General features: G+C 49.4%; 6 protein-coding genes across 6 annotated transcripts; 3 read left to right on the top strand and 3 right to left on the bottom strand.

Moving 5' to 3' along the window:
* Positions 1-714: 714 nt before the first annotated feature.
* On the bottom strand, positions 715-2,550 carry AtWU_05685 (sugar porter family MFS transporter; the record flags this gene model as incomplete). Its single annotated transcript, XM_035500795.1, has 4 exons — positions 715-991; positions 1,058-1,994; positions 2,069-2,257; positions 2,331-2,550. 4 exons carry the CDS (start codon positions 2,548-2,550, stop codon positions 715-717), a joined length of 1,623 nt encoding a protein of 540 aa, XP_035356688.1.
* A 5,264-nt stretch (positions 2,551-7,814) lies between these two features.
* Positions 7,815-9,600, bottom strand: AtWU_05684 (MFS transporter; the record flags this gene model as incomplete). Its single annotated transcript, XM_035500794.1, has 5 exons — positions 7,815-8,421; positions 8,553-9,000; positions 9,074-9,115; positions 9,172-9,499; positions 9,565-9,600. 5 exons carry the CDS (start codon positions 9,598-9,600, stop codon positions 7,815-7,817), a joined length of 1,461 nt encoding a protein of 486 aa, XP_035356687.1.
* Positions 9,601-10,173: 573 nt separating this feature from the next.
* Positions 10,174-10,968, top strand: AtWU_05683 (protein transport protein YOS1 domain protein; the record flags this gene model as incomplete). Its single annotated transcript, XM_035500793.1, has 3 exons — positions 10,174-10,642; positions 10,722-10,771; positions 10,834-10,968. 3 exons carry the CDS (start codon positions 10,174-10,176, stop codon positions 10,966-10,968), a joined length of 654 nt encoding a protein of 217 aa, XP_035356686.1.
* A 571-nt stretch (positions 10,969-11,539) lies between these two features.
* AtWU_05682 (uncharacterized protein) lies at positions 11,540-12,235 on the top strand (the record flags this gene model as incomplete). Its single annotated transcript, XM_035500792.1, has 1 exon — positions 11,540-12,235. The coding sequence occupies one exon, from the start codon at positions 11,540-11,542 to the stop codon at positions 12,233-12,235; it is 696 nt and encodes a 231-aa protein (XP_035356685.1).
* Positions 12,236-13,285: 1,050 nt separating this feature from the next.
* Positions 13,286-19,440, top strand: AtWU_05681 (ABC multidrug transporter; the record flags this gene model as incomplete). Its single annotated transcript, XM_035500791.1, has 2 exons — positions 13,286-17,988; positions 18,042-19,440. 2 exons carry the CDS (start codon positions 13,286-13,288, stop codon positions 19,438-19,440), a joined length of 6,102 nt encoding a protein of 2,033 aa, XP_035356684.1.
* Positions 19,441-20,262: 822 nt separating this feature from the next.
* AtWU_05680 (uncharacterized protein) lies at positions 20,263-22,359 on the bottom strand (the record flags this gene model as incomplete). The annotated part of the gene is made up of 2 exons (XM_035500790.1): positions 20,263-22,226; positions 22,305-22,359. 2 exons carry the CDS (start codon positions 22,357-22,359, stop codon positions 20,263-20,265), a joined length of 2,019 nt encoding a protein of 672 aa, XP_035356683.1.
* Between the last annotated feature and the right edge of the window lie 508 nt (positions 22,360-22,867).

Below are 22,867 nucleotides of genomic sequence, written 5' to 3'. Positions count from 1 at the left end.
TGAAATCAGACTCACTCACCAAGTATCAGGACACTCGTTGTCCATTTTGATAGAAAAGGACAATGCGTCCCAATCCACTCACCACGAAACCATATCTGAATCAGAATAGTGGGAGATGGATAGATTAGAGTCTATCAAACCGGGTAATGTGTTGGCATGAAGGCTGACTATACTCTTGAGGAAGCTGCCGGAGCAGGTATCCATTGCTTCTTATTGTTGTCACCTGATCTGGTTTTATTCTCTTACGATACTTGCTGTTGCCTCAGGCTGCGCAGAATATTGCAAGCTCCCCTATAGATGGGCTCAGTTTTAGTAGAGCAACAAACGTTCTAGACCAGTTCATTACGGAAGCCTGGACCGTTCCATTATGATGCTGAAGATAAGCTCCTTTTTTTGGAGTGTCCACAATGACATCCATTCATCTTAGCTGCATGACCGTGCACTATCGATGCATATCTCACGCAAGGGGCTACTCATCATGAGCTATATCGGATGTAACATCTTACTGACCGGTCTGGGTAATATTCATCGAGCAAGACTTAATCTAAGTCAAGCATGAAGATCAAAACTAGCATGTTTCTCGGTCTAAATACACGGAAACAGTCGGGGTATAAACAAAGCTCAGCAATTAGGGCCGCACGGCCCATGCTTGAATCACTAAATCATTATAGTCTTTGAGAGTTCGGACGAAGAAAAAAGCACAGTCGTGTATGCTTATGCCTTCACGCTGTTGGTGTTTTCGTCACTGTCCTTCTCCATATCCTTTGCCCGGTGGCTCAGCACGCTGGCGCGACGGACAGCATCGTCTTCCACGTCATCGAGCGTACGCAGGAGCTCACCATGCTTGCCGTACATGTGAGGCTCCTCGTTGGCAACCTTGACAACGTTGAAGACACTGGTCGTTTTGCGGAAAATGCGGTCCATTTCCTCCAGGGATCGACGGGCCGTCTCCGGGTAGAAGAAGAGCACCACTGGGAAGATAAAGGCGTTGCTGTTCAAAGGTTAGAACCGATGATGACAGCAAAAGGGGAATAAACGGGGATAAAGAGGAACTTACATAACCGCAAAGATGATGTAGGTCTGGTAACCAATGTTGTCAAAAGCCACAGGCGTGATCATGACCACCAGGAAATTGAAGATCCAGTTAGATGACGTCGCCAGCGCGTTGGCCGGAGCACGAATCCGCAGCGGCACGACTTCAGCCGGATACAGCCAGGTCATACCCAGCCAGCCAATGGCGAAGAACGTGTTGAATACGAATAAGAAGACGATACAAGCGATATTGGCTCCGTTGCTACCGATGCTAGCAGTGACGGCAAGGATGACCATAGATATCGACATTCCCGCGGCGCCAAAAAGCATCAGTGTCCGGCGACCAAACTGCTCAATGGTAAACACGGCGATCCATGAAGCGAGGAAGTATTCCGTTCCGTTGCAGGCTGAGATCAAGCGGGAATTTTCGAGGGTCATACCCAGCTGGTTCTCCAGCACAACGGGGATGTAGTATGTAATCAGGTTGATTCCCGAAATCTGTTGGAACATTTGGTTGACGTAGGCTAAGACCACACGGTGGAAGTGGCGGTCCTCGGTCATAGTGAACATGTCACGGAACGAACCCTTGGCCATCTCCAAGACCGTAGCCTTGATGGCTGTGAATTCCGTCTCAATGAAAGTCTCGTCAGCGTCGCCCAAGAGTGACCGCAGGACAGTCCTTGCTTCGTCCTCGCGGCCCTTAAGGATCAGCCAACGGGGCGACTCAGGAAGGGGCAAAACGAAAACCAGGATAATGAGGGCGAAGAAAATCTGGAAGGCGAGCGGGAATCGCCATGCCACCTCATTCGGATCGGCGAATAGTAGACCGAAATCAATCCAGTAACTGATGGTGATACCGCAGGTGATCATGGCACCTTCGATCATGACTAGCATTCCGCGATGGTTGGATTTACAGCACTCTGACTGCCAGGTGGGCACGGTAGAGGTGTTCATGCCATTTCCTATTGATCGACGGTATTAGTATCTCTGGGTTGCAGAACTCACGAGTTGGATTTCATGAACTCGTTGCACCTACCGAAACCAGTAACCAAGCGTCCAACGATGAATTGCCCGAGTTGGTAGGAGGTACATTGCAGCAAAGCTCCGATACACATAATAAACGAACCTACGAAGATCGTCTTGCGTCGACCGAGCATATTACCAATCCAGATTGTGGGAATTGATCCAGCAAAGCAACCCAAATTGTACGCAGCGACGACGACACCTTGACAAAAACAAAGATCAGCCCGCGGGCTAGACCAGTGACTGGAGCATATCACACAAGATGGTGCACTTACCTTGGCGAGTCGACTGGGTACTTTGTTGCGCGCGAGTCAAGCTCTCATAGTATTCACCGTTGGTCGCGATAGTTGGGAAATATTTTATGAACGAATCGAGGGTCAAGAGACCGCCAGTGACACCTTGATCGTAACCGAACAGCAAGAAATCCATACCAGCGATGACACTGATAGCAATTTGCAGCTTGCCTCCTGTGAGGCCCAAGTATGACCGCGCCATCTTGGAAAGACGGACTTTCGCACTCTCGATGGAAGTATTAAGCCCGAGTTACTGTATTTGGTCGAGACAGGAACTGTGTAGTTGGAAGTAGTTGAAAGAAGCCAACACCGCACAACACGAGTGATCAGTAGTCAGGGAGGCAGAGTCATTGGCTGGAAGGAGCATGTATGCGCTGGCGGAAGAAAAGTGAAATGGAAGGGAAGAAAATGAGAAAAGAAGAGAGATCAACCAGTAGGTTGCACGAGGGGAAGGGGACGGGGGGTTTTAAATAGCGCTGGAGTCTCAAGAGACTTGACTTGTCGCAACGGTAGGTTTCTAATGACCGATTGGGTGGTGGAGAGCTTGAAATGTAAGTAATAATATTACCATTCGGAAGAAGTCAGGCCAGTCGAGAGCATCCGTGCAATTACTAGCTAGGTTCAGTGAGGGATACTACTACTAGTGGTTAGTCGTAGGAGGGACGTTGGTACTCCGTCACTACTAGTACACCACCCAGAGCACACAAGTACCATGCGATTTGACTTTTGGAAAGCAGAGAAACCCACTGGATGAGACAAATGAAAAGATGGGATTGGCTCAGGATGACCTGGAGGGACTGCAATCGATCAGGAAGCTGCTTCTCGAATCCTGCAGCTGATTGGCCTGAGCCACAGAAGCCTGGAGGGGAAGTTATCCCCACAGCTGCCACTCTCCGGATCCAGAGACTGATATTACTTCTCTACAGACACAGTACAGTATTCTGCGTCCGAGAGCACTTGCTGAAAGAGGTCCCTCCCCGGACCCATCGTCCAGGAAGATCCATTGGCTCTTACAACCAACGGAGGAATGACCGTTCCCCACATGGCCTCCCCAGGCACACACCATCTCACACCATCTTGGAGACCAGTTCAGATGAAATGACGAGTGGTGGGTGGGTTGCCCGACTCCTTCTTACTCCACCTCCACGATGAGCGGGCGTCGCGATCAGCGGGGGGCTGATTTGGGGGCCGCGTCTGCTCAGACGAGTACTAGACTTAAGACTAGGAGTACATGGGTAGGTATCACTATACTAGGCCTAGTGGTGGTGGTGGGAGTAAGCAAATTTCCACCCAACGGTCGGAGGTCTCCTCGATGCCGTCATGGGAGTCGGGATGCGCAGGGGACTAGCCGTTTCTGGAGAAACCGAGCACGGCGGTCGCTTCATCGTGGAGTGTTTCAACCCGCGGTTGGACCAGCTCGGATGTGAGCCAGCCGAGATTGATATACTGTTTTGTACTTGGCAATTCATATTTTTTGGTTATTGTCCACTGTTGGGAGCTTGAGATAAATCCTACAGTGATTTTCGTGTAATTTTCTTTTCTTTGAAGCGTAGATTAACATTACATTGTCCGTTCCGTAGGCGGGCGGATAGCGGACGGCAGGTAGGAATGTGAGCCTCCGGGGCGGCTAACTGCGATCTGGGCGTTGCAGTCATCGTCATCGGCCAGTTCGCGTGGCTTCTCGCGTGGGCAAAATCAAGGAAAATGGAAAGGATCGTAGGCAGAGGGCGCCGAATCTAATCGTCAGGTTTCTTTTCTCATTTGATGGAATAGCTGATTGCGAGGTATGCTACCGTGTCATGGCTGTCGTGTGTCATCTGGTCCCCGTGGACCCTTTCCGTCGATGGAGGGAAGATAGACAGAGATCCGGGCTGATTATTCAGAATCCGGGGTTTTTGGAGACTCCGCACAAAGGGACCGACCGCTTTACCGCTTCCAGTAAGGACATTCCCCGGCTCTATCCGCCTCGTGGGCGTTTGCTATCGCGTCCTCCTTGCTTGAATGCTTCAAGTATTGTGGTGTGGCACAGCTGGGCTAGCGACATCGTACTCAGGTCAAGCCCATTATTATTAACTGATATGCAGAGTTCCATTAGCTCTCTAATGTTCTTTTCTTGGCCCATATAGGGATTTGCTCTCCACGGTAAGGCATCTCCCTCATCGACTGAGACTCCTGCGGGCGACCGTCTCGTCTTATCCCGTAATATTCTCGTTGGATGGGGCGCCTAGTCTCCAATGGGTCAGGCTGGTCTGATGCCGACCAAACCTTCCCTTTCCCCTCCGCGCAGTCGGGGATTCCGTGGGAGAGCATTAATGAATATCGGCCTGGTGCATGCGGTTACACTCGCTAAGACCCCGTCTCCTCCAATCACGGTCAGTGTTCGGCTCGATTAAGCTCCACTCCGCTCAACAAGCCGCTTCCTGATGCCTCCAGGAACCTCCCTAGGTCACTCTGAGTCGTCTGATGAAGTTATTATTTGCTACAAGCTTGCGGATGAACCAACCAGATAATTGCAACCATGCAGTCATCATGTCGGTTTGACAAAAAGGAAGGCCGCCGGGAAAGTGCAGTTACACCGACCTCAACACCGACCACAAATGTCTGACACAGACCGAACTCCCGCCGGTGTTGGTAACCTTAATCACGGCCGATATGCGCTGGCTTAGGCCTGGCCGAAGGTCACCGAAAATATCGGCCCAGACGACGGCCACGGTTTGATGCATTAATGCACTATGTATGCTACAGCTGCCTTCCCTTGTAACGTTCGAGCAACCGACCCCAAATTTGCTGGATGTCTATTCCCGCTTGATGGGTGAAGATGTGGGATGTCAGATGCTTATCCTGAGGAGCAGTCTGGTGGGGACGATTAGGCTGCCTTCACGGAGGGAGCCCTGCGCCCGTCTCAAAGTACACAGCCCTGGGGACTGGACGGGTACGGGGTACCCCAAAGTACTAATGGGTAACCATTCAGCTCGCCGGCCGACTGAGGGAAAAAGCGCGCGAGGCAAGCCGGGCACCTCACTGGCCCAAGGGTGGCAACCCATACTCCTTGCTGGCGTCCCTCGGGCGGGTTAGCGTCTAACCACTAAGCCGGCTCGAGTTAGTTGCCAAGAGACCAGGCCATTTCATCCATCAGTTGTAGGAATCCCCATCATCCGTGAAACTGCGCTCGGCCTCCCCCCGCAGTCAGGCTCTTCGGTTGTGGCCGAGCGTGTCTCCAGGTTCCTCTGCGGCTTACCAATTCTGGACATCCCGCGTTTCTCATCGGGCTGGAGAGGGGCGCACAATCCCATAGGCAGGAATTCCCCTACCTCATGTGCATCGTGAATCGCCCAATGCATCTCGTTTACGGAGTACCAATCTCTGCATCTTCCCAGTGCTCGCCCGTCGCTTACCTTGCCTTATTCGTGGACCGGCATAGCAGCGCCTTGGTTCTTTCCTTTCTTGGTCGATAGTAGATCACCTCGTGGTGTTCTGACACCCGCCTCAATTCACATGGCAGATTACTAGAATCTAAGCTATCTTTGGCGCTCATCTGACAGACATGGTCAGCTTACCTGACATATTCATCACGATTTCTGGAATGCGAAACCTGATCCCCGAAAGTATGGCAGTCATGTTACACCAATTGTGACTAATCGATCCCGGTCAGCTGGAACCAGGATAAACTACCTGGGTAGATATGCATGGAAGAAATGTACCACTACATCCGCTATAGCTGTTGTTTCAAGAACATCCACCACGCAGACATAAAAGCACCAAGGAGCGAGCTCTGCTATGAGCTACTGGTCGTCGAACATATTGCTGTTACTCGCTCTTATTGGATAGCAAAGTGGTGAGTATAAGTGGCTCGGGAAACATTCGGGCGTTCCAGGACCAATATTCGATTTCCTACCATTCTGAGATAGGTTGGTTTTGTTTGCGTGTCGGATATTTCCCCAACGATCACAAAGTAGAGACAATTGGTGGGGCTACTAGAACGGATTGAGTTCTTTGGCGTGTGCTTCGGCGCTTGGATCAGGCTGGTGGTCTTGGCTCGACAGCGCGGGATTTTTGTCCCCCTCACAAATGGAACCTGTGAGTCAAACTGGAGATTTATGACTAGATAGATTCCAAGTTGGATGTAAGCATCCAGAGCAACCGAGGATGTGCTTGCGTCCCGAAGACCCCCTCGTGGATTTCAGGCGACGCCGCATACAAGAACTTGAATCCGGGGTATTGTGCAAAGGTTCGTACACAGGCCACCCACCTCAAAACAACCAAGCATATGCGTACGGCTTGTGATTTCGCCAGTATATGTTAGCGCACCAGCTACTCATACCAATATTCCTAGCGCAAGCTGCTCGTGCAATACACCTTTCTACCTTGGGCAGTACCGTGGCAGATCATCAGCGCACACTAGCCAAGGATGAGCCACCAAATCAACCATCCAGGCACTAACGTACTATAGGTACATTCAAGCCAAGCCGTGGCGGCCAAAGCTAGGCTTTAATGCGCGATGATGTCATTTCATTTCATTTGGACTTCCTTTCTCATCGTCCTCTGTCTCGGATACTCGGGCAACAGACCAAGCAAGCACGGCCGTCAATATCAGGAACGATCATGGGATCGCCTTTTCGAACATACCGAGTGTGCTTATCATGAGATTCACCAACAATGAGAGTGTATGTAAGAACTCCTGAGCAAATACCAGATAATTGGCTTCGCTCATTAATTCCCCGATGACCATCCACGATTTCCCCATTTTGTCGGCGAATCATTCATTCAACATGCGTCTTATTCGAGCCTATTGAGAGCAACAATAGTTCCGGGACCACGGTCCAGAAAACAACAGTTCACCGGAGAAATGACTTCCCTGGCAACTACTAGAAGATCCTGCTTTCGGCTTCCCAGAACTACGATTTACATACCAACTCACCAAGACCCTACCATCATGGCTGGCGCATGAGCGGGCTCAGCCGCACTTCTCCTGACATGATATTCTCCCTAAAAGCTTGAAATAATACTAAATTCCTAGACTCCGAACCTACTAGACGAGATGCATACTGACTCCAAGCAAGATCAACAGTCATGCGGGGCGTATGGGGGCCAGACCAGACCACGTTGCGTGTATGTCTTGCAGATACTTAGAGGATGTGGCACTCAATCACGGGGAAGTAAACAAGTAAACCCACCTCCTAATCCTTGAACTAGCCCCGCAGCTGAGCTACGTCTTGCGCCAAAATCCATTCAACAGAGAATGCGACTGGCTTGTGTAATGGGGGTAAATTACTCACGATACTGGCTTTGCCAAACACCATACCTTAATTGAGATAGACAAAAATGAGTAAATCCTATACTACGCAAAGCTTAACCCCAACGCCCACCAAAAGCTCACATAGCAAAGAAGTTTAAAGTATACTCAACTTTCCCCCACTTCACAAAAAAAAAAAAAAAAGAAAAACACAGCCAACAAGTACACCAGCCCTAAACAAACCGCCCCGCAAATCTCCTCACAACACCATCAAAAACATACAACGGCACCACCAACGCCAAAACCACCCACTGCACAGCAGCCAACTCCCAAAAAACCCTGACAATACCCTCACGTCCCACCCAACCAGCACCCGAGACCGTCACCCCGAATGCAACGACATTTTTACCCGCATTGATGAGCACCATGGCCTCGCTTCCGGATTGCGGATACACATCCATGATATAAGACATGGTGACTGATGGAACGAAGACAAGAGCTGCTGCTTGCATGGCGTATCCGGTGGCGGAGACGTATAATGATTTCTCTCTTGCAATTGCGTACGCGAAGAGGATCAAGCCTGGAGGTGCGATCAAAAAGGGGACGATGAGTGCGGGCATGCGGTCTTTTGGGTGGTGGGTGTTGTTGATAGTGGTGGTCGTGTTTCTTCTGTGAGTGGCGACCAATCTGGAGAGGAGGTCGGTTAGGGGACCGGCGATGGGGTAGCCTATTACGATGCCGAGGAAAGAGGAGAGTGTGTAGACGCCGATTGCTGAGGAGGAAAGGTGGTATGGTGGTGATGAGAGGAATTGGGGGCTGATGGCGGAGATGAGGACGATTCTGGGGGTGGTATTTGTTAGTTGACTCGTATAGTATAAAGAGTAGTGTGTTAAGTAGTGGATACAGCTGGAATGGTCAATTGTATGAGTAGAAAGACTGAATGATGCGAACAGAGAATAAGTATGAATTACCCCGAAAGAAAGATGCCATAGGCGATCGTCGCAAATAAAGCAATCGGCACACAAAGAAACCGAAACGGGAGGGAAAATTGCCCAGGCCAGCATTTCAGTCCTTCAGGCTCGAGACTGCGATCTCTAAATGAGATTAGATCCTTCCAGTAATTCCTTGGAGAATATTCGTTCTCTCTCTGTTCGACAGTTTGTTCCATCTTCTTTTCGACTTCAGCGGCATTGCCATTCCCATCTTCGGCAAAGCGACGGCGGAAGGTTGTTTCAGGCAAGAAGAGGAACGAAGTCAAGAAATTGACTGCACCGAGGATCACGCAAACGATGAAGAACCATCTCCAGCCCTTGTCACCGATAACGAAGCCGGCAATCATAGGGCCGACTTGAGATCCAGCGCAAAGCGATAAGGCGAAGAGAGCCATGGCGCTTGCGAAATACCGCTCCGAGAAGAGATCTATATGATACAACGATATATAAGAAACAAGTAAATCAACTTTATATTAATCAAACAAGGCATACTCACTTACCAGCGATAATAGACGGTCCAAGAGCCTCGATAGACCCCGCCCCTAGATCACCAATGAAGGGAGCTCACGGGATAGTAGCGATGATAGGTTCTACGCACCAAATGAAGCCACAATTCTGGAGGCTAGTAGGGATTTGAAGCTGTTTGCTTTGATACTCCATGTGCATCCGGCTAGGAAGACTAACATGGAGATCAAGATCACTGGCCGCTTACCGATGCACATTGCTGTCGGCATCCAAAAGAGGTTGGAAATTCCGAGTGCGAATACAGGCCAGGCGACAAGGCCAGTAAGCGTGTCGAATCCGACGTGGAAGTCCTGGGCCAATGAAGCAAAACCTGTGGAGAGGCCTGCCGCGTATAGGTTTCCGATGAAGACATAGAAGCAAATGTTCATCAGGATGGCGCAGCGGAGTCGGGTGCTCCAACACTAGTGTTTTTTAGTACTCCGTTGGTTTGATGGGGTAAAATATGTATATGGAAGAAAGGAGATACCTTTGGGTCATTAGAAAATCCAGGGCCATTGTGCATCTTGATGTAGGGTTTGTTTCTGGTTTGGAGCCAAATCGAATGGGCAACTCGAAGATTTATGAATGCAGTTCCATTTCGTCTCCACATTCCGGACTGACTCTCAGAGTGGACTATGCAAAATCTCTCAAAAAGTCTACTTGCTCTAGTAAGTTCGTGTGCATCAAGATCAGCGAGTTCTGTCATTTGCGCATTGACACTCACGGTCTGCTCTGGATGGTTTGCTGCATGATCGTCGCTTCCCCATCGGCCCCCTCGGCCCCGTCGGGATCTATAACTTGAGATGTTAGAGATATTCTTGGATTCTACCACTAGGCTTTCAGGATACATCTATCCCCACCAGCTTAGCATAAAACTAATCGCCGATCCCCCACCGGCTTCCCAGTTCTGATCGCATTCCGTTGGGAGCGCGGCGGGGGATGTAGTACAGGTGTATATCAATATGACTTCCATCTGACAAACGGCCATGTAACATACTAAATAATCCGTGATCAAGGTATCTCTAACCCTCGTGTCCTGTATTCATGTTTTAGAACCCCAGTCCTCCGTCACTCCAACATTGTACACTCTGCCAAAATGGACTACCTATTTTATGACATCTTTAAAGATGGGAAGACCCTTGACGACGCCCCACTCGCCTTACTTCGCAAAGAGTCCGAGTTTGCCTGGGCTTCAACCCATAGCGGGGAAACTACTCGATTCTTCCCCTCCATAACCGACGAAGAAAACAAGGTTAACGGAGCGGTCGTGCATTGGAGAGGCATTGAGAGCCCAGAACAGGCTGAGTCCATTAAACAAGAGGTGCCGTGGATTAAGCATGGGTTTTCAGACGCGAAGGTCATTCCCATTGGAAATTTCACTTCGGTGTCTAAGCTCTTCCACCAAGGAGGAAAGTATCTGCACTGTGAGCCAGTGCAACGTCTGCAGCCTTTTACCACGGACCCGTGTGTGACATGGTATGTTGTTATTGTCGCAAGGGATGCATCGTCATATGATGCGTTGTTTGGGGAGAGAGATGCATTGCACTGTGTCAGGCTTTGGAAAGGTATGTATCAGGATCTTTGCGAGTAGGAGTATGTCTTTTACTTTCTGGTCCACCAATGGCTCACGACTTTTTGGAATAGGTGGAATAGCGGAAGAGGTGTTCGATGTGGTTTATCCACAGCAAGGAAAGGTAAGTTGATATCGAGACTGCGGTGCTGGAACCTAAAAAGGGCTAACTGGTGAAACCAAAAGGTTCTCCGAATGAAAGCGAATGATAGATCAGAGGTAAATCAATACGTGGAAGATATTCCTTCCTTGAGCGAAGGTGCAGCGGAGGTGGAAATACTTCGAGCGAAATCGCACATGGCCTGGGAGATTTTCTTTTAGATCGTTCAGTAAAAGCAAACATAGTCAATCCATGGCCCTAAACACTTGGAGAGTAGGCGCTTCAGCTGTAATGGCATATACGGCCTTTGCGTGCAGCTTCTGCGATAAATAACCAAATCCTGGAGCTTTTAATTCCATGCCTACACTGGGGATCAATGCATAGCATAATGTGTGTTTATAGATAAAATGGGATATGCTGTCAAGCTCCAAACATTCACTGTAGCTTGACCCCACCAGATATTTCTGCTACCTCTGCTGCCTACTTGGCCTCGACATAACCAACATCACCATCTTGTGACCATAACATATTGAATCGGTCCTTGAGCATTATCGTGAGAGGGTATAAGCCAAGACTCTCCGCTGTGAAGCTTTCCAGACCCGCAAAACACGAATTTCGACGCCGAACAAGGCGGGGGGACTAATACCAGCGAAACAAAGGTAGTGAATGAGAACGCGCCATTGTTCGTGTTGACTAGTTTTTACCCAATACGAACATTCAAAGGTGCTAAGGAACTACCATTCGCAATCTACTCCCCGCTTCCAGCGCTCTAAGTAGTAAACCTACATCGAAATGCCTTCCCAGCAGGGACGCGCGATCTTCTTCAGAGATTTATCGCTTACTCCTCCAAAGGGAACCACGCAAGCGGACAGAATACCCGATGATCTACCTGAGACTATTCCCGGCTTGCCATTCCTACTGAGAGGATGGTCCGACTTCCCAAAGTGGGAGTTTCAGGTCCGACTGGTACTTGAAAACCTTGGCTTGCAGGACCTTGTCGACCGTGACCTTTCACGTCCGGAAGAAAACCATAAGAACTACATCAGATGGCATAGCTGCTCAACACGCCTGCAGATATGGCTGACTAGGCAGCTTTCTGGTGAAGTTATGGAAGAGTTTGTGTCATCTGTCGACGACAAGGATTTTGCCGATGAAGCATACAAAGTGATAAGAAGGATTGTACTAGGGCACGGCATCGTAAGATGTCAGAACGTCGCGTACAAACTAGTCAGAATGACGCGTGCCGATTATTCAACTGCGGGGCAGTACATTGAAAATTTCAAGAAAAACTACATACTCGCCAAGCAACTCCAGTGCGGCCTACCTCCGTTTACTGCTTCACTCTTGATGCTCAGAGAGATCCTTCATGACATTCCTACCTGGGTGGCAATGATAGAACAAACCATGCCTGCCGACGCGGGAAGCACCTATACAGACAATGATTTCTTCACTCTTTGCAGGAACGCGATCGAACAAAGCCAGAGGTGATCTGTGACATGAAGCACCTGCTAAAGATGTCTCGCTACCGGCGCCTCCGCTGCTCCGCATCCTGAAAAGGATTCTTGTTATATCCAAATTCGCCTATCTAGGAAAAGACTACGACTTCAAAAACGCCCCTCGGAAGCTTCTTCACCGGGAAGGCCGTGTTGGAGCGATACCACAAGTATGGGAGGTCACATGGTCACAACGCGCACACGCGCGTCTTGTTCCATAGCACTTAATTAGAAGTACAATAGAAACACTTTTCTGCCTTTCTGGTTTTACTAGTAGCATTGCCTTGAGCTTGACAATAACTCTCAGTACTAAACAACCATTGGGCCGTCCCGGGATGATCGACGCCGGGCAGCACGAGCCGTATGGTAGTCACTAGCCGGCGGAGCTAGCTGCCGGGATCACCTGGATCCACGGGTTATTTCAGCTGAAGCCATGAAAGCAGTCTCTCACTTCTATCCTCGCAATCTGTCTGCTTTATAACCCAAAACATGAACGACGCATCAATCTGTGGATCAAGACCAAATCGTCACCACAATTATCAACTGTACACTACGTCCATCCAAAGAAATCATGTCTAACCTATTCATGGCCGGGATCACTATCGTCCCCGGGTGCCGGACTAGCTATTCGTCCACATACAAAATCCCGAGCCTGCCTTGTAGATCAGTGGGTACCACAGAGGCCCTGCACCTCTAACAATCTGATGATGACTTGTTTGCTTCTTTCTTCCGAAGACTAATCTTTGGTCCATCGATAGACTTATGCGAGTGTCAGCTGAAATGGGTTTGTTGAGCTGCACCACGGACAAAATGGCCCCCGGTCTGCGCAAAGTCTCTCTGAAAGGTGGGCAGAGTCCCGGAGTTCATTCTCCCAGTTTATGTCTTGGCTAGCAGTTCACTTTTCTACCCCAGCTGTTTGAGACTGACCACTTTGTGACTCTTCGAAGATTGTTTCCTTCCGTATTCTGGACTAATCCGATCGCTTGCCGAAGATCCAGTTCGTAACCATCATTGCGGAGACGAATGATGATTATATGAGTACACCATGGCCGACAGAGACGAGAACGAATTGAAAACCGATGGGGAAGGAATTCGGAGAGATTCTATTTCGACCCACGGGTGGTCCGCTTCTTCAACATTCTTTTCTAGTTCCCGATTGATGGGCGAGGAAGATGTCATCAGAAGCGGCAATTTCAGCGAGGAAACTTTCAGGGAGTTAAATCTCGCGCATGTGCGATCGAGCTCTGAATACTCATCCAGATCACGCGCTGTCGAAGACGCGGCCGTCCACGAGTTCATTGCGACCGGAGATGGTAATAGGAGCCAGTTTCAATTCTATCAAACAGAGTCAACATCTCCTCACTTCTTCTCCACTACTAGGACTGTTGAAGAGCATGCTGAATCAAGGCAGTCTGAGATGGTAGAAAGAAACTTCTCCTCCTCCAGTATGCAGTTTGGTTTCTCAAATGCTCCATCGGTATCAAGGGTCACTGAACGGGAGGTGGCTTCTGAAGCGCGAATCTATAGTGGAAATATTGAAGGATTGTCTATAAACTCAGAAGGGCATGGCCTCTTTCAAGGACATGCTGGAGCGCTACAGTCCGGGATGGCAGAAAGAAACATCTTTTCCGGCAACACCCACTTGGGGTTCTTGGATGCTACATCAGCATCGAGGGCCGCTAACCAGGAGGTGGCTTCTGAAATGCGAAGTTATAGTGGATATACGGAAGGCACGGCAGTTATATCTCAAGTGCATAATGCGCCCTTTCAGAATACTGAAGCAATGCAGTCTGAGATGATGGGAAGAAACATCTCTTTCTCCAACCCGCAGCCGTCGTTCTCGAATGCTATATTGGCCTCAGAATTCACTCAAAGGGAGGCGGCTACTGAAGCGCAAATCTATGAAGAATATGCGGAAGAAACGTCAATTCAGAGGCAGGATACCTCTCAAGAGCATGCTGGAGCTATGAACTTTGACACGCTAGAAATTTCTGTCTCGTCCTCCAATGTGCATTTGGGAAACCCATACGCAGCATCAGAGCACAGAGTTGCTGAAAGAGGAGTGGCTGCTGAAGCGCAAACCCATGATGGATATATGGAAGAAACGTCAACTCAAGGGCAGGATACTTCCTCGGGGCTCCTGTCCACGTCGCGGTTCGCCCAGGGTATTATTCAAGCACAGGGGACTGAATCATCCGAGCAGAGCACTATACAATCACATACCGAGTCTAGGATAGAGATCAATGAATTGGAGGACCGCAATAGCGCAACGAACCATACGGACGGCCACAGCGACACGACAGTTCAGGCACAGACCACTTCATCAGAATTAATATTGACAAAAAGCCCTGAGAATGTAGGGGCTGAAGCTGAAGTTGATAAGGCCCCCTCTCAGACTGCAACACCGTATCTTGCTCCCTGGGAAACAAAAATCAATATGATGAATGGAACAGCTCAAATAAGCGAGAGAAGAAAAGGGACCTTTCTCATATCACACGCAGAACCTACGTCGTCCTCACTAACCATCGCACCCTCAGTGAAGGAGCAAGAGATGGAAAGTGAAATAACCGACTCTCGAGAAGCCAAAGAAGACGATACTTATGCGACTGCTAGACATATGGACCAAAGTGTGTCTATTAGCTCTGCGATAGTGGCTGACCAAGGAGTAACGGAGGAAGATGAGGCTTCTAATAAAGCGGTTGAAGAAGACCCTTTTCAATTCCATACTGCGCCCGCTTCGTCCTCGGAAGTGGTGCACACAATGGAAGTGAAAGAGGTCTTATGCGACGCAAACCATCATGACAGCATTGCGGTTGATGAGGGAAATTCGACATCCGAAGCTGGATCTCTATCAGGAAAACAATCCCCAATGAAAGACGAAAAGAATAATAAGTCCTTAATATGTACAGGGACTCGCGCTGCCTTGGATCCCACCGAAAAGTTACATCTTACCAAGCTTGCAAATGATCAAGTTGTTGCTCGAGTCAGTCAATTGACTAATGTCTCGCCCGGCGAGCCGTATCTTAACCCAGAGAGCCGAGATTTCAGTTTATACAGGTGGCTCAGGAAGATTATGTGCATGCTTAACCCTGGCACACATAACGACTCATCAGCAACGACCTTTCAAAACCTGCATATTTTGGGCTTTAGGCCTGAGGCTCGTAATTTGACGGCTCTGGGTGTCTTTGCCTTACTGCGGCCGCGAAATACATTCAGTCGGGCTCGGAAATCCCCCAAGAGTATCGTACGAAACCTAAACGGTGTCATAAGCAATGGGGAACTGCTACTTATCTTAGGACGACCTGGAGCTGGGTGCAGTACGGTCGCAAAAACATTGTGTGGGAAGCTTGATGGCTTGAAGCTAGACCCTGAATCGGTCTTCCATTACCATGGCATTCCACACCAACAGACACCAGAGAATGTCAAGAGAGCAATTCTTTACAACTACGGAACCGATAAACACTTCTCACATGTGACGGTTGGCCAGACTTTGGAGTTTGCGGCATCAATTCGAGCCCCAACCGAAAGACTACAGGGAATAACACGGACAGAATATGCAAAAGCTATAACAAAAGTCGTTGTAGCCGTGTTCGGCCTGAGTCACACGTATACCACTAAAGTCAAGGACGTGACAGAGGGTGAACGCAAGCGAGTTAGTATTGCCGAGATAATCCTGTCCGGAGCATCTCTAGCTGCGTGGGACAAGTCAACTCAGGGTTTAGCTTCAACAGAGGCACTGAAGTTTGTGCAGTCTTTGCGGCTGGCAGCAGATTTGGGTTCATCTTCCCATGTTGTGGCCGCATATGAAGCTAGCGAAGCAATTTATGATCTATTTGACAGGACTCTGTTGTTGTACGAAGGTCGCCAGATATTCTACGGCTCTTCTTCTGAGGCCAAAGGCTTTTTCGAGCGCCAAGGGTGGTATTGCGACCCACACCAGAGTACTGCTGAATTCCTGACTTCCATTACCAATCCCATCGAGAGGCAGCCACGTCGGGGTATGGAGAACAGAGTTCCCCGAACCCCGAAAGACTTTGAGACGTACTGGTGCCAGTCCCCAGAGTATCAAGAGCTACAGAGGGAGATGAGTGGTCAGAAGCATATTGTGGGTTCTCACTCGAGAGAACGCCTGCTCGACCCTAAACTGGACGAAGAACAGAAACAGATAGGAAAGACGCAGTTTGGTACGCAATATCCCGGTATAATGCTGCAAGTAAGACTCACTACCATTCGCGCTTTTCAGCGGGCTTGGAACGAACGTGCTTCAGCAGCATGCAAGATCACAGTGAACTTCATTATAGCCCTGCTGATCGGCTCAATGTTTTACAATACCCCTGCAACGACCGCCGGATTCTTCTCGAAGGGCTCCGTGCTTTTCTACCTAGTGATGCTCAACTCCTTCCTGCCACTAACCGAGCTGAGCATTCAGCTTTCTCAGCGTCCAGTGGTGGAAAAGCATGCCTCGTTTGGCTTCTATTATCCCATGGCCGAATCACTCGCTATTCTATTGAGTGAAATTCCCAAGAATCTTCTTCTCGTCCTGGTGAACACTATTGTCATATACTTCATGAGCAACCTTCGCCGCGAACCTTCGCAATTCTTCATATGCTTCCTGATCAACTTCGTGTTGATCCATGTGGCTAATGCAGCCTTTCGGATGACGGCAGCAGTGACGAAGACACTTGTGCAAGTACAAGCCCTCGCTGGGATGCTGGTACTTTGGGTTTTCATATTTACGGGCTTCATTATCCCGGAGCCTCGAATGCCTCATTGGTTCGAATTTGTCCATGATATCAATCCCATCTATTACGCTTATGAAGCCCTAGTCGCCAACGAGTTCCACGGTCGGGAGTTTGGATGTGCTGAATTCGTACCCTCTCAGCCCAACCTCCAGACGAATGCATATATCTGCGCAGCTGTGGGAGCTGTTGCTGGCCGTCGTACTGTTAGCGGTGACGATTATATCTGGCAGACCTACAAGTATACCTACGACCATGTGTGGAGAAACTTTGGTATTCTTATTGGTTTCCTGGTCGGTTGGATGGGTCTTTATTTCCTTGCGACGGAGTTCATTGCACACTCAACTATTCATTTCGGAAGCAAATCGGCTTACCTCAGGCACGAAGAGCATCGCAAAGAGGACGAAGAAGCTGGAAAAGGCTCGGTGACTCCAGACCAAGATACCACTGGCACTGTGAGACAGAATGATTTCAGTTTCATTGAATCTCAGCGAAATGACTTGAGCTGGCGCGATGTGGTATGCGAAATTCACACAAGTAGTGGAAACCATCGGATTCTGGACCAGGTGACTGGTTGGGCCAAGCCAGGGACGATCACCGCGTTGATGAGCCATAACAGTGTCCAGAAGGCTGAATTACTCAAGGTGTTGGCGCAGCGTTCCACAACAGGCACTGTCGGTGGAGACATACTCTTCAACAACTGCCTTCTGAGCTCGAATTTCCAGCGGAAGATAGGTTACGTTGAACAACAGGATATCCATTTGGAAACGGCGACTGTTCGCGAGGCTTTGCGGTTTAGCGCAGTGCTACGACAACCACACTCCGTCTCCAAGGAGGACAAACACACGTATGTTGAGCAAATAATCAAGGCGCTGGAAATGGAGGACTATGCCGACTCTGTCGTTGGAGTGGTTGGAGAAGGCTTGAACGTCAAGCAGCGGAGGATCTTAAGTATAGGAGTGGAATTGGCTGCGAGACCAGAGATTCTGTTCGTGGAAGAGCCTGTCAGGTAAGCTTTGCAATTGGCCTTCCTTGTATAGAGCAGGAGCTAATGTTTAAAAGCGGTCTCGACGTGCAAAGCTCACGCGCAATATACCGTATTCTCCAGAAGTTGGCAGACGCCGGACAGACGATACTCTGTACGCTGCAACCCAGCATGATGGCATTCAAGCAAGTAGACCAGCTCCTATTCCTCTCCAACGAGGGTAGAACTGTATACTTCGGATCCACCGGCGATAATGCACAGCCTTTGCTAGACTATCTCGAATCCAACGGTGCCTCCCGGACCCTCAGACAAAACGAAGATGCCGCCGAATACATAGTCGAGATCCTCTCCGCTGCCACCAACAAACACGGGGAGGCATGGTCCGATATTTGGGCCAAAAACAACCAAGTTGACCCTATCCACGAAGAATTCGCGAGTGTTCACACGCAGAACAACAACCCAACAGACGACAACGAGTTCGCCACACCTCTACACCTCCAATTCCCCATCGTCTTGCGCCGAACCCTCCAACAATACTGGCGCTCACACCTCTCCATCCTATCAAGAATCCTCCTCCAAATAAGCGCCGCCCTCATCATCACCTTCTCCTTCTACAAACACGGCACCTCAATCAGCGGCCTCCAGGAAACCATCTTCTCCGCATTAATGATCTGCACTCTCTTCATCCCTATCGTCCACCAAACCCTCCCCCACCTCACCAAACACCACACAATATACCAAACCCGCGAACGCCTCACCAAAACCTACTCTAGCAAAGTCCTCATCCTGTCCCTCGTTCTCACCGAACTCCTCTACCAAATCCCCCTCAGTATCTGCGTCTGGGCAATCTACTACTACCCCATCTCAGACACGACCACCCAACCACCCCCCCGCCAAGGCCTCGTCCTCCTCTTCTTCATCCAATTCTTCATCTACGCTATCTCCTTCGCCCTCCTCACCATCTCCACCTCAACCCTCATAACAGGCATCTGCACATTCATGGCCCTCACCTTCAACGGCGTCATGCAACCACCCCACGCTCTCCCCGGCTTCTGGATGTTCATGTACCGCGTCTCCCCATTCACGTACTTCGTCGCCGGCGTAGCTTCTACCCAGCTCCATGGCGTGACGGTTAATTGCAGCAGTGCTGAGATGGCAGTGTTTGATCCGCCTTCCGGGCAGACTTGTGTGGAGTATCTGGGTGATTATCTGAAGACGGTGCCGGGGCGGTTGATGAATCCCGATGCGATGACGAGCTGTGAGTATTGTCCGTACTCGGTTGCGGATCAGTTCCTCGCGGAGAGGGAGTATCGGTTCGATCGGAGGTGGATGGATTTTGGTGTCGGGTGGGCTTTTGTGGGGTTTAATATTGGGGTTGCTGTGTTGGTTTATTATGTCTTTTGGGGGAGGAGGTGGAGGTGGAGGTTGGGGGTTTTGGGGAAGGTTGTGGGGGTGGGAAGGAGGACTAGAAGGTAGGGTGGTACCTGTCCTGGCTGTTTGATGATGCTTAACACAGTTTCTACGCTTATCTGCCTTATTAACTGACTAATTGCAACAAAAAAAAAAAAAAAAAAAAAAAAAAAAAAAAAAAAAAAAAAAAAAAAAAAAAGCCATTTTCAGTTTCTCAAACGATTAGAATATTAGACCTTTTAATTTATGCCTTTTCGAATTCTTTTCTCTCGGGGATGTGATGGAGGGCGGCAAAAGTAAAGTATCTTACTAGCAGTTTAGAAGGCAGCAAGCTGGAGTATTCAGAACCTGATTCTTGCTGCCTGCCACAGTTGTTGGCGTCACCGGAGCGACTATTCTGGCAGCCCCCGGCTTTGCAACGGGCCCAATTCTCTCTATCTCTTGTGCTATAAAGCCTGAGTAACCATGTGTTTCTGGCACACAGGGTCTGTGGCCGCAACCGCCCATAGCTGGATTGGAAACATTGTAGCGGGTAGCGCGATGGTTATAGGACAAAGTGCTGGTGCAGGAGGAAATGGGTTAGTCATTTATTAACGGAGCTGCACAGTTCGGACGTGCTGCAATGACTGTGGGAAGTGCTAGTCTAGCATGGATCAAAGCTAAATTATGATTCCCATATTCCTTCAACTGATGGCTCAAAGTAAACTCGCTAAACACTTTCCTACAATCATTAGTTCTGCTCGCTGAAAGTAGTTCCGGCGCTCTGTACTCTTGCTCCCGCTATATTAATGCATTACTGGAGAAGCACGACAAACCCCTCTCCGTCTTGGCTGTTATTATTTGGGACATGATCAAAAGTATCGCAAACACTCATCTATTGCTGCTTTTCTAGGGGGAAAAAAAGACATTGGTATACCAATATGGGAACGAAGTAGAATCATCACCACTGTAACCACAAGCCCTGGCAGCAAATTCAAACTCGTGATCGTTTCTGCAAGTCGGTAGGTCTGACCATTCCTTCTTCAATATGCGTTGACACTCTCCATTACCTGCTTTCTCATCCGCTTCCTTAGCAGCATCGAACATGTACCGAAGCACTGCCCGACAGCCCATCTGCGTCCCAGCGCGTCGCAGGTAGTTCTTGGTATCCGGTGGCCACTCGCTCCGATTGTTACAGCGCCACTCGATATTTGCAGCAGTAGGAGCTCTTCCAGAATTGAGACACTCCACAGCGATTCGGAAAATATTTACAAAGCCTTTTCGCAGTGATTTGTTGGTTTTGAGGTTCCTTCGCACATCGGGATCGAGGTGCACGAGGATGTAGTCGTTGGCCTGTATCCAAAAGCTGCCATCATCAATTTTCTCCTGATAGACGTCGTAGTTGGTCTCGCCCTGAAAAATCAAAGAGCTCCTCATTCGGGGGGATAGAAATCCTTCTAAGCACCCTCCACATGTACATCCGTATCGGAGGCGTGTTTTATCACGCCCTGAAGCATCCCGTCCCAACAACAAGGATAGACAGGACACTGCGGTGTCAGGATACCCTTTGAAGTGATCTGACACATTCAAGATTCTGAAAAGGCCATATGGCTTTTGTGTACGCATTGTCTCTAACTTCTCCTGCAATGCTCCGAGTGGTGTGTACCCGTTAAGATCACGGGCTGTCTTCCAGGAGTTGGCGTGGTGAACATTCTCCAGTAGCCACCGTGTGCTCAGGGGTTTGAGCTCGGATGCCGTTAAATGCAGAAGCGTGGCTTCAGAATTGGTCACTCGTTCCCAGCCAAGCTCATCGGAGGCATGAAAGACGAAAAAAGCTTTGAGTTCTTCATCCATCAGAGTAAGAGCCGCGTGATGCAGCGGCAAAGAGTCACGAAGTCTGTCCATTTTCAGTCTCTTTACCTCAGTAGAAGGAGCTGCTTCATAGATAACTTCCAATTCTTCGTCCTCAAGATCTTCAGCATGGCTTGTGCGCGGATCGATATCAGAAGTTACCGCAAGGGTGCGAGATTGATGTTGGAGATCGAACGAATATGCAAAACATCGAGATGCTCCGATTCGGCGGAAACCGCACGATCGCCAAAAGTCAATGGCTCCGGATTGAACTCGAACCCGCGTCATTAGGCGTTCTTCTGCAGACTTGTCCCCTAATTGCGATTCGATATCAGCTGTTAATATTCCGGGGCTGACTAAAGCATGTAGAGTCCAAGCTCGTTCAAACGCCTCGTTAGAACCGTAGATAAAATCTGCGTGCTCACCGTCTGGCTTATCGTCTAGCCAGAACCGCTTGGCCTTTTCCAACAGCAAAGACACTACTCTCTGTCCCAGCCCTTTCCGACGGAGTTCCATTGCTGTAACATGGACTTTTTCGATTAGGAAAAGAGGGCCATGATCAAGCTCTTTCCCCCATATACCAGTTCCTCTTTGAACTGGGTGGTCCTTATACTTAGTCTTGACTGTTCCGTACCGATCAAAGATATGGAAGGCCACATCGCACGTTTCCTCACTGGGCTCTTCCATCCTCTCCCAGAATTTAGAGCGCATGCCCTCTCGATCAATATACCGAGCCAGAGCGCTTGCGACAGCGACACCATCGCAAGTGCATTTGACGACAAAGCTTTTCATCCATTTGGATCCGCCTACTTGTCCGTCGGTCAAAAAGAGCCGAATCTTCAGCATTCGTGCCGGGTCACTGGAGGCGGTATACTCGTGCTCTTCAATGTCCTGTTCATGATCCATTTCTTCGCTATCATCGCTGCTCTCATCTTCCTCCCACCATTCTTCTTCCTCGGAGTCATCGAATTCGTCGGTTCCAATGTCATCTTCCGTCGACCCATCGTCTTCGAAGTCCATTCCTAATCGCCAAAAGAATGTCAGTATAACTCACGTAGCTTATGTGTTGGTGGGAGGGTAGGGGAGCGCGGGGAACGCACTTTTTCGCTTGAGGGATACTCGGTTTCCCTTCCCTGGTTCCCCGTCGTTTTCCATGCTTATTATGAACTTTGCTTCCTGGCCTAATGTGGGCGAGACCTTTACGAGGTAGGAGAAGATAGGCTGGCGGGTGGAGAGACAAAAGTGAAGTCTGCCAACATCCGAGGGCATGTATGGCATGCTGTACTTAAATAGGCGGCAGACCCAAAATGGATGACAAAGAATGTTGTGCACTTTTCAATATTATTGGCTTCATCCTCGATAAAAAGAAGTACTAAGTTACTTCCGGGGCAGGGATTCTGGATGCGTGTGGCTCAGCAGCGACATGCTTCTAATGATTAGTTTTGCCCGTTCCTAGCTTGGTGCCAAACCCCCGTCTTTCACTCTGGCCCCCACCAACTGCTGCGCCTTCCCTTTCAGCCTGATGCACTGCCTCCCTCTCCCCCAATCTTATCGGAGATGCCGCTCGGGGGTTTCAGGAGCAACAAAGCTCCCCGGATCGACGACTCACATCTCATGTTCCTGGAGCTGATGGAAGTGCTCTATAAGCCTATGTTTATTTTTG

Source organism: Aspergillus tubingensis (genome assembly GCF_013340325.1).
Source record: "Aspergillus tubingensis WU-2223L DNA, scaffold_7, whole genome shotgun sequence".
Lineage (NCBI taxonomy): Eukaryota > Fungi > Ascomycota > Eurotiomycetes > Eurotiales > Aspergillaceae > Aspergillus > Aspergillus tubingensis.
This window is presented reverse-complemented; position numbering and strand designations above follow the sequence as displayed.